General features: G+C 45.8%; 1 protein-coding gene across 2 annotated transcripts in view; it reads right to left on the bottom strand.

Moving 5' to 3' along the window:
* Positions 1 to 7034: 7034 nt before the first annotated feature.
* The window catches only part of LOC144152059 (hepatocyte growth factor receptor-like), a 79833-nt gene continuing 73578 nt past the window's right edge, over positions 7035 to 13289 (bottom strand). For both annotated transcript variants that reach the window (XM_077683256.1, XM_077683257.1), the window contains 4 exons: positions 11544 to 11653; positions 11251 to 11413; positions 10594 to 10730; positions 7035 to 10484 (listed from right to left, as the gene is read on the bottom strand). In XM_077683256.1, coding sequence (XP_077539382.1) covers positions 10265 to 10484; positions 10594 to 10730; positions 11251 to 11413; positions 11544 to 11653 — 630 coding nt within the window. In that variant the 3' untranslated portion in view covers positions 7035 to 10264. The remainder of the gene's footprint in view (positions 10485 to 10593; positions 10731 to 11250; positions 11414 to 11543; positions 11654 to 13289) is intronic.

The following is a 13289-nucleotide window of genomic DNA, read 5'->3' as shown; positions in this document are numbered from 1 at the left end:
AGATGGATTTCCGTGTAGCCGTAGAAATGTTGCGGTAGTTTACACTTTCTGTAACCGTGATCTTTGTACCTTCGGTTTTGGTGGGTGACACTGTGACAGCATGGGAGCCTGAAAGCCGAAGTGGAAATCCTACGTAAAATGACCACCACAATTGTGGTGGTCATTTTATCAAGAGCCAAAGTTATTCACCAACTCAACAGCCCAAGCTACAAACCATCCCTCCTCCACTTCCCGTTTTACCCCCTGCGTAGAATAAAGGCTGGCACCGATAGTTAAAAAATGTGGCAGTGTTAACGTCAGTCGGTGTTTTTTAATGCTTAAGTATTCTTTACATAGTACCTATAAAAATCGTGTAATGCCTGGTGAAGACACCAAAAACGCGCGATTAGTTGCCTCAAATATAGGTGCATGAGCCCGAGTCCTCCACCACAGACACATTTCCGACACGCTGGAAAAAGTTTATATTTGGAGAGAGGGCATGGAAGTTCAAAATTAAACAGCAAACTCATCTAGCCCTCGGTCTAATGATTATGGTGGTTGAACACAAAGCTTTCTTCGTGCGAAATCGAATGGGAAATGGTCAAAGTCAAAGACGCTGCGATCAAAAGACCAAACTGCGTGCTGGTAAAATTCGACGCTTAACTAGTCAAAGTTTAAATCCAGAAGGCAACCAAAAAAACCCATACGATAGAGCTTTGCGATAAACAATCATCGTCGTTAGACGGAGGTGTGCATGATTTTTCAAGCGTAGGTAGCAGCTTGTAAACCGACCGCAGCATTCAGTTGTGAAGCTGAGTACAGGTTTCGGGCACCCTCCTGTCTTGCGTCCTTCAGCCACGCAGGAATTGGTTTTTGAAAAACCATTTACCAAGTAGCCAGCGGCCATTGCAATTCTTGTAAAGCAACGCTTCTCCACGACAAGCAATAACATTCTACTATTATGCGGTATTTATTCTATCAATGATTCCCGATGACTGCAGTAAGAGCATTTCTGTGAAATTAAACACGTTTCAGCACAGGTAAAGAAGATATGGAAGCGTCGTCCGTCACAATTTCTGTTTTGAGGTAAATCTTCGAAGACACCCTCCAACTTTGTCTTTCGCTTGTGCACGACGTTGGCGCCGTTTCGTCATCAACTGCCCAAGGCCAGCGCCGCAGCATTCCTAGATCGGTTGCACACACCGGCTTTGTGGGAGCATTTAGCGGCAATATACTCCTCGATTCGCGAAACTGCATGCTGGCATGAAAAAATTACATGAAACAACGAACTTTCACTTCCAGCTTGACTTCCAGCTTGGCGCATTGAGCGTCGTCTGCTATTTGTAAATACTGAGTATGGGCGTAAATAACACACATGGCATGCCTTGTAAACATCACATCCACACTCAAGATTTACCGATCTGAAAAATGCACGTGGGGTTACGTTCGCTTTGCAAGCCGCACCGCAAAAAAACGAAAGAAAGCCATGCACAACTACGCTGCGCGACCGCCACCGGCATTCCACTGACGAGTGGTTCGCCACGGGCGGCGCTGTTCGCTGAAACGACGGTGGTGCCATACAACGGCCGCCCGGTCCCTATTCTGCGCCGCGCCGCCGCCGATCCGGGGACCCCCGCGCCGTTTACACGCCGCCGCCGGAGGTGGGAACACCGGCGCGCCGCCGCCGGCGATTTCTGGCCGGCGCACAGGTCTAGTCTAGTCCAGTCCAGTCCAGTCACTGCTCCTCGCGCATGCGCAGCAGGGCTCTCCAGGAGCCACGCGAAACGGCTATCAAGCGGCTCTGGCGCAGCGTCAGACAGCTGGGCACGCGCCGGCGCCAGTGCATCTGCCGTGATATGGCGTTACTCCGGAATGCCCAGACCGGCGAATGCGCAGACCCAATCCTCTACACACCCACTCCAATCCAATCCAACACAATACATATACAATCCAATGTTCCTCGCGCTTGCGCAGCAAGGCCCTTCAGGGTCCACGCAAAACTGTTCAACCTCGGCCAGTGTAGCTTACGCTACAAAACATTCATGTCACAAAGAGTGGGTCTCAAATTTAGTAAATGGGTTATTTCCTTAGAACCTCCCGTTCAGTCTTGGCGCAGTGGAATAAAGCCTCGCGTTTACTCAATCAACCTGGCAGGTTCAATCCCCAACAGGCTATAGCTTTTTCATTTTTGTTCCCGTGGGTTTTTTAAGTGGCATTGTTCGCGTATCGTATTCGCGAATCAAAAACAAAACTTTTTGGTTGAACTGTGGAACTATCATATAAAAAGTGAATGCATTGTTTAAATCATTCGCACGACTTCCTGAGTTTTCAAACTAGTTGTTTGTATGTAAAAAAGCAATTGTGCATTCAGAGATAGCAATACTGATGTTTGTATCTTGCAAATTTGGTATTTGTGCATATAGACTAGACATAGTTTCCTCCATCCAAATAAACAAGACACAAGGTAGGCTTACGAAGAGGGGAAGGGAGAAGGGGAATATAGGGCTGCGGCCCTCAACTAAACATATCGCCTTTCCAATCAATCTCCTGCCTTTATTGACCTTACATTTGTTTACTAGCGTACCAATTACGGATTTCTCGCATGTGCCCCTGTGAGGAGCACCTTTGACTTCATAGACTTTACTAAGCTTGATACAGTCCACAGACTAAAACTAAAAGAACATTCTTCTAGGCACAAATCGTGTCATGGCTTGGTCTTAGCTGCACGAATGAATTGCAATGAACCATTGACGACCGGCCGACTTACTCTGTCGGAGGGTCGGCGAGCTGCGCGCTGGCGCAGTCAAGTCAAGCCTGCTCGAGTATCGATACGAAACGTCATAGGAAATCGGCAAAGAGGGGGTAGAGAGGACGACAGCAGTTTCAGATTCAGTTTTCTAGTGAATAAAGTCGCGTAAACGGAACGAGAGTGGTCCAAACATTGATTAGGCTACAATTTGCGCAAGGCAATGACACCTCTGATCAGTTAGCACGGCGCTGCAATTAGTGCCGACTGTCCAGGTTTCTGCCGATCACTGGAGCGACTTCAGGTGAACAGTTGTCGAACAATTCAAGTCCTTTGGAGATCCCTATCAGCAGCCTTGCGTTACAAAGGGACTTACGAGATCGGAGGCAACATTCCTGTGCCACATCCGAATAGGCTCAGCGAAGACCCCAGCATGGCTATTCAAGGTGGGCCTCGTGCGATCACCTCTGTGGTTTTTTGTTGTTGTTGTTGTTGTTGTTGTTGTTGTTGTTCGACATGTGTAGTGGTAGGGGATATACACCACTATGTAATATGTTGCCCAGAGCACACTGTTGTACGGAACGGCGTTCCTGGGACTAGTTCCTTTTGGGAGGAACGGAAGAACGCCACCGTTCCTTTACAAGTGGATGCAACTGTAACGGTAACTCGTTACGTTTACGGAATGGCAGAGGGAACGGTGCTCCTTCTGTAAACATGCAAGGATTTAGCTGTGTTTGATGCCACGGCTCTAATTTAGAGCGCTGAATCTAGTACAAAAAGCAACAGGCCACTACTGTGTTTTTCTTCCTATAAGCTGCCAAATTTGACCGCCCTTCCGTAGAACGTGCTTCCTCGAAGGTCAAAGACAGACGAATAACCACGCAGCGGGCCGAAGACTGTCGGGCTGGCTGCACCAGGTGAGCACGGCCTTGTCGTTACATCGGCTGCAGATGCGCAGGAGACAGGTGCTTCAGCGCCCCTTTGATTCGTTTTCTGCCGGGACCTGTTATTTTGTGCATGAGTGGAATACAAAAGCTGAGCAGGAGAAGGCTTCACTGTATTGTGTTCATCGCACACGTGCTACCGGCAGTAGAGGGAGCCGTGCCAGCCGAAGGGTCGTACGAGGCTCCTTTGCTGTCTGTCAATGGATACCTGGGTCCGCGGTGATGCTCTCACCGCCTGTAAAAACTAGATGTCAAGTTCTCCGGCTAAGATACTTGGAATATTTCCCTGCCACCCAAAGCGAGGCGAGAGCTATCTGATCTCATGCGCAACAGAAACAGTACCTGAGAGCTGCAAGCCCAACCTGACCTCGGACGTTCTATCGCCCTACGACACGCACATGGCGCTCGAACGCGCCGCAGTAAACTTCCTCACGCACCGAAAGGACCATCGGATTCGTGATGTGCCCAATGCCAGGTTTGCCTTGACGATTGGTTTTCGAATTGTGCTGGGAGTTATTCCGCCACCTTTCCTTCGCATCATAACAGTGCGTCGACAGTGGTGTATTGTTACAGACTGGTTCCGACCAGTGTTTCAGATGTGAACCGATGGCGAGCCCAGTAGCGTATACTCACGTATAGGGTTATCAACCATCCCGGATTATGCGGGACTGTCTCTACCTTTCGTACAACCTTCCGAGTCCCGCGCCGTCCCTGTCAGAACACCTGTATTTCCCGGATTTGCTCCGGACCCCCCAGTTAGGATTTTTTCTTTGTGATCCAAAGCATGCTCAACAAGGCGCACCACGCTCCGGAACACAAAGTTAGTGCCAACGTGTCCAGGCAGAGCTTCAGGTAAATCTTAACTTCCACGTGAAGTGCGACAACATTTACGACTACATTCTCCAGCGAGAGCCTTTGTTGCGAGCAGCATGTGGCCAGGTGAAGTACCACCTCAAGAGGCTGCAACAATAAAGAAAGAATGGATTTGTCTGGAAGGTACCGCCATAAAGAAAACTGATTTCGTTGCCTTCCTAATTTAGGGAACGCTACACCCCCCCCCCCCCCTCCCGACCCGTCTTCTTCCATTGAAGAGTTGGTAACCCTAAGCTGGTGGCTGCTGCCATGCGCGGAGTTCCTCCGTTCCGAGAACAAGAAGTCGGGGGCCAAAATTAAAAACTTGGCATAAATTTACAGCAGACAAGGCCGCGGCAAAAAGGAAACCATGAACTCTCAATCGGGCAGAGAAACACTCCGAAGCTCTGTTATTGACGCACTGGCTCCGATGCTCGCACGTGCGTACGCACGGCACCACAGAGTGTTTGAAAGGGCCATCAAACAAATATACACGAAACAACCACTGTCCGTGGAGAGCGCGTTTTGTATGCTAGCACAAACCTATGAGCGCATGCGGAGGCAGTCTGCGGAGCCTTTGGAACTGGACCAACTTATCCTCAAGTACAAAACGGTAGTACTTTCAAGAGCTTTGGTGGTGCGGCTCTTCAACATTGTCAACGAGGTATTGACGAAAAAAACGGGTTCGTTTGTACGAACCAAACATCGAGCTGCAGTTCTTGCTCATTTCAAACAAAGGACTCCACTAGGTGGCTAAACGTCTGTCTCGTCTGAAACCATTTTGTAGTTCTCCAAGTATGCTGTTCCCCTCTATCCACGCCTGTAGTTCTGCTTTTATGGCTTGCATTTCCAGCCTGTATGCCACTGAGGTAACTGTAATAGACCTGTACGAATTGGCATCAGCCCTGTCTCCTTTACTTTTATATATCATATTCATCCTGCTCTTACGGCAATTGTACGGTACTTGCTTAGTTTTTAATCACTTTTTCGATTGCTCGAATCAGTTTTGCCTTGCTTTTTGGACCCAGTAGGTTCACCAGCCGTATAGGAATTTCATCCGTCCCTGTTGCCGTATTTGCTGGAACATTTTCTTCGACTTTTTTCCAGTTTAGATTCTCCAACTTTATCTCTCTATCTGTACGCACATCAGTTGCCCCACTCCCTAAATACTTTAGCCCTCTCTCCGTTCTTCTGAACTTCTCTTGTATCATTGAGCGTATGTGAAATACCGCTTCTTCCCCTTTTAGTACCTGGCCTTCACCATTTATGGCATGACTTTGTATTTCTTCGGTCTTTTTCCTTAGTTCCTTTACATGATTCCAAATCTTTCTCGGCGCGCCTTTATCCTTTGTTCGTATATTCGAGACCCATCGCTCACTTTCTCATTTAAGTTTTTGCTGTACAAATTTTTGTACTTCCAGCTTCTTAAGGCGGTACCAATTCCACTTCAAAGTTATTTCCTCTGTTTGCATTCCCCTCGCTTGGCCTCCCTGTGCTCTCTCGATGCTTGCCGCCTTTGCCTTATAGCTTCCTTGATTTCCTTGTTCCACCAGCATCTAGGTTTTCTTTTTCCTTTCCAGTAGTTGCGTTCTTTCGCGTTCCTTCTCTTTTTTTTTTTTTAATGAAACCAATCAGTTCGCTGTAGTATTCCCAATCTTTCGTAGGTTGTTTCTCGATTTCCGTCTCCAGGCTTTTGGCAATATTAGCCATTTGCTGATCGTTTAATTTCGAGTCGTGTACCATCACCTTCCACTTTTCCAAAAGTCAAAGTTATCCGTTTATGGTCACTTCCTAAGCTGTGGGCACCTATTTTATCTATTTCCATTAGAGTCAACCTGCGGGCTGCTGTGCGCGCCACTCGCTGCGCGCACTTGCTCGGTTCGCTGGTTTCGCCGTTATTCACTTGTATACATGCTTGTCTCCGCTCTGTCGAAGACGCCGAGGACTCCGTCCCGCTTTCAAGCACGAGCGAAGTCTTTCCTGCCGTGGCCCTGCTACGGCAATACTGCAGTGCCATTGAGGGCAGCGGTCTTGTGCTTGTCGACTGTTTAGATACCGTGGAGCAAGCAGTCACCAGCAACGCGTTGAGCACCAAGAAGCAGGCTACACTCACGCAGTTCTTCCGCCCCAGTAAATTATTGTTTTCTTTCCGAGGAAGTGTCGTATCAATAGTGAACTGCAGGGTGGTAAGAGCCCAGCGTTAGCTCGTCACTCCGTCGGCAAGATTGCTCTAATATGTTTTTTTTTGCTTCTCTTTCTATATCGAATTTTTGCTATATCGAACTAATTTACAATCCTCGCGCTGTTCGATATAAGCGGGCTTTACTGCATTTATATTTTGTGTTCATGCAATTTGCTTTGGCTACGCAGTTTAGTGAAATCAGGTTCAATTATGCGACGCAAAAAATCAACACCAAAAGACGTGCGGGTGTTCGCAAAGCTTATTTTGCATTGTAAAGGGAACAGCTCATCATCACACGACTTGCACCGAAAGAGGAAGGACACAAGAAATGTAATAAAACAAAACTGAACATGGTTTTATTTTGCAATATACATGAATAATAACTAGCAATACTTTCATGAAATGGAGCAGAATACTGTTGTACCTTCAATGTCATCCTTAAGTCTGGTATACATTATTCATCAGCTTGCAAGTAATAAAGCAAAGGTATGATGAAACATCAGATGAGGCGACAACTTTCCTCGTCACTTTATTGTTAAAAAACTTTGCCGAATTACTAAACCTTAGCAATGCACTGCCACAATCGCGATCTACTCATTACAGTCAGGTAACAAATATATTTTAGGCTTCGAACAAGGATGTGGGAGACCCAAGAAAAGTTCACGTATCTACATCTAATGAACAGTTCTATTATTTTTAGCAATCATTTCAGACGAGATCACTCATTACGAGATAACCAGTTGGGATAATGGAGTAGCAGCATACTTCAGCATGTAGATATGCATACAAAGGATGAATTTGTTCATTGTGACCTACAAGTAATTTCGAAGTAGCACGAGCAAATACTTGAGCACGAATCAACACGTGCAATCCGCTAGCTGTAAACTACGACAGTTTCAATCAAAATATCTGAGAATGGCAGTGTAGACGCATCTTCCTATGTGCTTTAAGAACCCAGATCTCCTTCCTCTACAATATTAGGCTGCTGGAATTAGGTCATTTCGTGAAGCTTTGGCTCCTGGTACCTGCACATGTTGACCCGGATACTGCCAGGTAGGTTTGCCGATGCTACAATCTTTTGGACTCTGACGTACTCTCGACATGCCTTTATTGTAGAAGCAAACACATTCATTAGAAGAGGTTTCACCCTTAGCAACAAAAAATAAAATTGTTGCAATATATCCCAACTGTTGTGGGCAATCGCCAAGTGCAGCATACAAAAGTCACACTAGTTTGCATGCATTAGATGCGTCTTTAAGAAACTGGCAGCGAGCTCATTGCAGCATTGTGTGGAAAATATGAGTACAGCACTGAACAGCTGTACTTTGCAAAGCCAGGATGATCTGGCACTCATCTGAGCAGTCAACTAAGACACAGTTAGGCTGCATTTTACCAGAAACGCTTATATTCTAAACAGCTTACATACAGGACAACTCGTCAGTGGGTATTTACTGCCCCAGAAATGTTTTGTCTCCATTCTTGCTGGCTTACGATGCGAGAAAAAGAAGGAGCACTAAAGAAAACAATCCAATATCATTGGGCTTTTGAATGTGTCATGTACACTAAGTGAAGTAGACTGTGACAGTGATAAAAAATTCACGCAATTCCCCCGTGCCCGTCGTTCACAAACCTCCAGGCAATTTTTAAATCGACTTTTGCAAACTCTCTCTCGCAAAAATACGCTCAAGAATGATATGAAAGCTATGTTTGAAATATGCTGTACATGACGGACACTACTTGTGATGAATCATACCACACTTGTACTTCAAAGTAACTCAAACGTCTGTGAGCTGATCCCTAAGCGTTCAGCTGGAAAAGTCCATGTTTATATGCACAGACGAGATAAAACCAATAAAAGTACTAGTATTTCCAGACATCGCACCAGTGCAGATATTCTAAAGTAGACTTGATGGGCAAGTTATCCTGCATTCTTTATTTCTCGCCAATATCTAATACCCCGAAAAATACCGCAATCGATTAGAACATGCGATGTTTTGTACCATTCATTTTATGAAACAAAATGCCACTGAATGCCACTGAAATGCCACAAAATGCCACTGAAACAAAAAAATACAATTATGCCCTTGCTCAGAACAAAACTGCTATGAAATACAATAGCTTGTCTTAGAAAGTTGCATGGCCGCATTATCAATGCACACAGTCTCTGTGGGTTATTTGGGCTTCATGCGAGTGCAGGAAGTGTGTAATAGTGCTTTGTGAGATCAAACTCGTAATATTCGCACTTATTACTTATTGCGTTCGCAATCGCAGATTCGTAAACTATGGCTTTAAACAGACGTTGCTCGTTTTGATTTCGCATTTCAACGCAAATGATCGGGCACCTAAGCATGTCATTGGTTTTATTCGGCCATATTACCAGAACACTCTTTTCTGTTCATGTGTGGTAACATTTAGAACAGGTTGCGACACTCATCACTTGTCATCACGAAACATCGGTACACACATTTGATTTATGTTAGATTGTGCCGCAATACCAACCATGCTTTTCAGAAAATACTGAGTCTAAGTCACTCTAGTGATAAATGAAGCAAACAGCGGAAGACACAAAGCGACTAAGGCTCAACAAGCTGGACATTATCGTAGCATTTCGAAGTATGTACAAGTCTATGCAAACACCAGTAGTGCTATTCATGAGAACACAGTATACAATGTGTTTTTGTCGAATGAAATAACCACAGAACACATTTCATCCTCTGACATTCAACCCAATGCAGTCATAATTTCTCAACACCTATGATTACACCAGGCGTTATCTATACAATGCACAGACACACACGACAACTGTAATAGTGAAGGAATGCAGACTGTTATTAGCGCTTCTGTGTTTTCTCAGAGACTAACAACCAAGGCACATTTTCGGTCAATGCATTTATCTGCTCTCCCCCCCCCCCTCCTAAATGCATAACAAGTAAAAAACACAGAACCTTTGGCACTAATATCTTGTTCTGTATGCAACGATTCTCTGCTCTCACATGGCGAGCAGAGTCTCTTTTTGTGTAGACAAAGCACATATATGCACAAACCTGAGAGAGAGTCTAGTCGTCAGGAAGGTGTAGCTAAGAACACTTAAGTAGCATAGAAATTTAAACTGGAATGTTCGTCTCTAATACAACCCTAGGCGAGCTCTGTACTTGTTTGGTCATGAAGAGCTCCCATAAAATAGGCACACCATCCCTGAAATGGGGAATTAGGAAGTTCCCAAGCTCCCTATGCTTCACAAAAGGACACTCGAGCAAAACAAAAACGAAAATCATGTTAAAAGGTACAAGCCTTGTACTTCAGCTCAAGGGCTCAACGCACCACAAGTCTCGACACACCACAACAGTTCTCAAGTTCATGGGATGTGCGCAGTTTGCACATTTCAGGAAAGCCCCTCTTCCCTTTGTCCACACTGCAGGTGTCCACCACTGGGCGGGGGCAGCGAGTCAGTCAACATCATTTCTCGGTCTGCTTATTTCGTTGGCAGTTCTGCTGCTTGCAATTGCAGAGTGGGGTGGCCAGACCATGGCAAAAGCGGCCGTCACAATGCGTTCACAGCAGCTATGATTCACTTTCGGTTGGGTACCTTTCCATCGACGGACCAGCCCCATCAGCTCCGTCGTTCCGTGGGCAGTTGACGTAAGTGACGTTCAAGCTAACCCTTTTGTTCCTCTTCCTCTTTTCGAGGCTTGTGATCACGTTCGCGACGTCTGTGACGAGGTTCGCGAATGACGGTCGCTTCTTGGGGTCCTCCTGCCAGCAGTGTAGCATGATGTCGTACCTTCGGGAGACAGGAAATGAAGATAAAGTGGCAGTAAGGACGTGGGGTGTGAATAGATTTGTGAAACAGTAATCAGCCAATGAAGAACAATTATTGAAAGAACGCTCACAGCTCATCTGGGCAGAAGCTCGGTTGCTGCATTCGGCGTCCCTGCTTCAGGAAGTTAACAATATCCCAGTTGTCGACTTCGGGGTACGGCGTCACACCTCTTGTCATCAGCTCCCACAACAGGACACCGTATGACCACTGCGAGCATAAAGAGGGCGAAATGACTGCAACTGCATTCATAGTATGTTCGTTTAATTTCACCATTATTGTAACAAATCAAACTACAGGCAAATGAAAAATTTCTGAGTAAAATCAAGCTTGGATGATGAAGGCACTGCAGACAACAAAGCCGATGATGTTACAGTCACTGGTAAGAAAATTTGTGGATGCACCAAAAAGCTGATGTTGCCAAAACTGTGATGTTTATACACACAAGGGAATGAACAAAAGGACCAAAACCAGTGGTAAAATATGCAAAAATACTGCAGCAAAAAGAAACCTTAATGTTTTGTACAAATGAATCGCTCAACTAAAGGCATAAATCAGTCAGGTGGGTAGCTCGCTCAATCCTTCATTAGCAGGAAAAGCAAAAAATCTTGTTTTCATACGGTGATAAGGACGAAAGTAAATTCAGATCCTAATCGTTTTACAGCAACCTGCAAACCTTAAGTAAGGCTTGAAGGTGCTAAAAAATAACAAACCACACACAAGTACTCACCACATCCGTCTTGTGGTTGTAGATACCCTTTTCCAGGCTCTCCGGGGCCATCCACTTGACAGGAAGCTTAGTCTTCTTGTTGTCTCCACTGTAGTAGTCCTTCTCATAGACATCTCGCGACAGTCCGAAGTCAGCCACACGCACGATGTAGTCTTCGCTCAGCCTGAAATGATTTGCAGAGGTTGAATGTACCAAAAAACGCACAACCTCTGACCTGCACACACTTTGAGGCGAACATATGTTTAACTTTCTCACAGAGAAGTCCGTGGTGAAAAATAAATGTCCAGACTCACATGCAGTTGCGAGCAGCCAAATCCCTGTGAACGAACTTCGTATCGGCCAGGTATTTCATGCCTTCCGCAACATGGATGCCATACGTTATCAGGTCCTTCACAGTTGGATTCTGAAAAAAGTAACAACAAAACGAAGACAAAGTTTCACTTAAGCACAATCGATGAACCATAAAACAATTTCAGATTTTAAAGGGATGCCGAAGTGAAAATACAACTTTCTCTAGGTCGATAGATTATCTCACCGAGAATACAGATATACCACTCTTACGCCTAGCTCTTTTTTAATTAAGGTGGAAACTAGCGAAAACGTGTAGACAGGCGCCGCTTCCACTGGCTATACTGCGCTACTTGCACCGGAAGTGGTTAAAATATCTGGTGCGCGCAACACCTTTCCTGGCTGCTGATAGGTAGTGCTACTTATCCATACTTAGGGGTTAGAATGCTGGTGGACGAAAAGCAGAGAGGGGAACATCGCCTAGCACAGATAACAGCTGTCACAGAAAAAATAAGTATTTTGTGCCTAATAAGTTTTTGTGCCTGCCCTAAGAGCAGTGCTAAACTAAGAGATTAAAACTTAGGTATATTAGTTTTTTTGGTAAGGTGACACGCCATCACCCGCTACAAAGGGGATACCACCAGCAATCACCAATCATCATAACTGGGACATGTTTTCTAGCGGAAAAAAGACTAGAAATAAGAAAAGAATACGGATGGGACAAACGCTAGCGTTTGTCCCGCCCGTATTTTTCTCTTAGTTCCCGTCTTTTGCGCTAGAAAACATGTCCCACTTGCCGAACTTTCCGCACTAATCAATCATCATAATCATCATCATGGGGCGGCGGAAACGATTGACGTAGCGTGCGTGCTACGCACGAGTGGTTGGTTCGACACCAGCATTTGTGGGGTGTCAAAGGACAATATGTTTACCTACAACAAAGCGTCACTACTGATAACGGGCCTCTTAAAGGAACATTATGCTTAGTAGTCCGAAAGTGCAAAAGACGGGATTTCAGAAAGCACGTCTGATTTCACCGAAACTGACCACATTGCTCGGCACGTGGTACTATTCTATTCGGTTGCTTCTATACGGCTATACATCAACGCTGCCTCGCTTATCGTGACGCAAACAGCGGCTGCAGTGGCTGTTTGCGCCACGTTTGATCAGCGTTTGATTAGCGATTTCTAAGCAATTGATTGATTGTGGGGTTTAACGCGCCGACGCAACGCAGGCGATGAGGCGCGCCGTAGTGGAGGGCTCCGGATTAATTTTGACCACCTGGGGATCTTTAACGTGCGCCGAAATCTCGTACACACGGGCGTTTTTGCTTTTCGCCTCCATCAGAAAAGCGGCCGCCGCGGCCGGGAATCGAACCCGCGACCTCGTGCTCAGTAGCGCAACGCCTTAGCCACTGAGCCACCGCGGCGGGTCGATTTCTAAGCAATTAAGGTATCTTTCACCACCGCATCAATGCTAAAATGGCTATGCGAAAGCCAGACAATCACTTGAACTCGACTTTGTTGGTTCCCTTCAATGTCCCTTTAACATTATGCCCGCAACACTGAAATAGCACCAAACTGTCAAGTTTTTTACTGATGCATGTAGGGCCCTCTAATTAGCCATGGCGACACGACTAAGCCATTGTGGCACAACTGAGAAGAGCTGGCATTCTAGCCCACACGTCACCCATGACTCGTAGTATAACAGCTTTACATGCTAGTAGGTTTCACAGTACAGAGTACTGCTTG

The sequence above is a fragment of the Haemaphysalis longicornis genome, unplaced genomic scaffold, assembly GCF_048455015.1.
Source record: "Haemaphysalis longicornis isolate Haplotype H1 unplaced genomic scaffold, Haemaphysalis longicornis Haplotype H1 scaffold_9, whole genome shotgun sequence".
In the NCBI taxonomy this organism is placed as follows: Eukaryota; Metazoa; Arthropoda; class Arachnida; order Ixodida; family Ixodidae; genus Haemaphysalis; species Haemaphysalis longicornis.
Note: the sequence above shows the minus strand (reverse complement) of the source record. Positions and strands in the feature narration are given on the sequence as shown.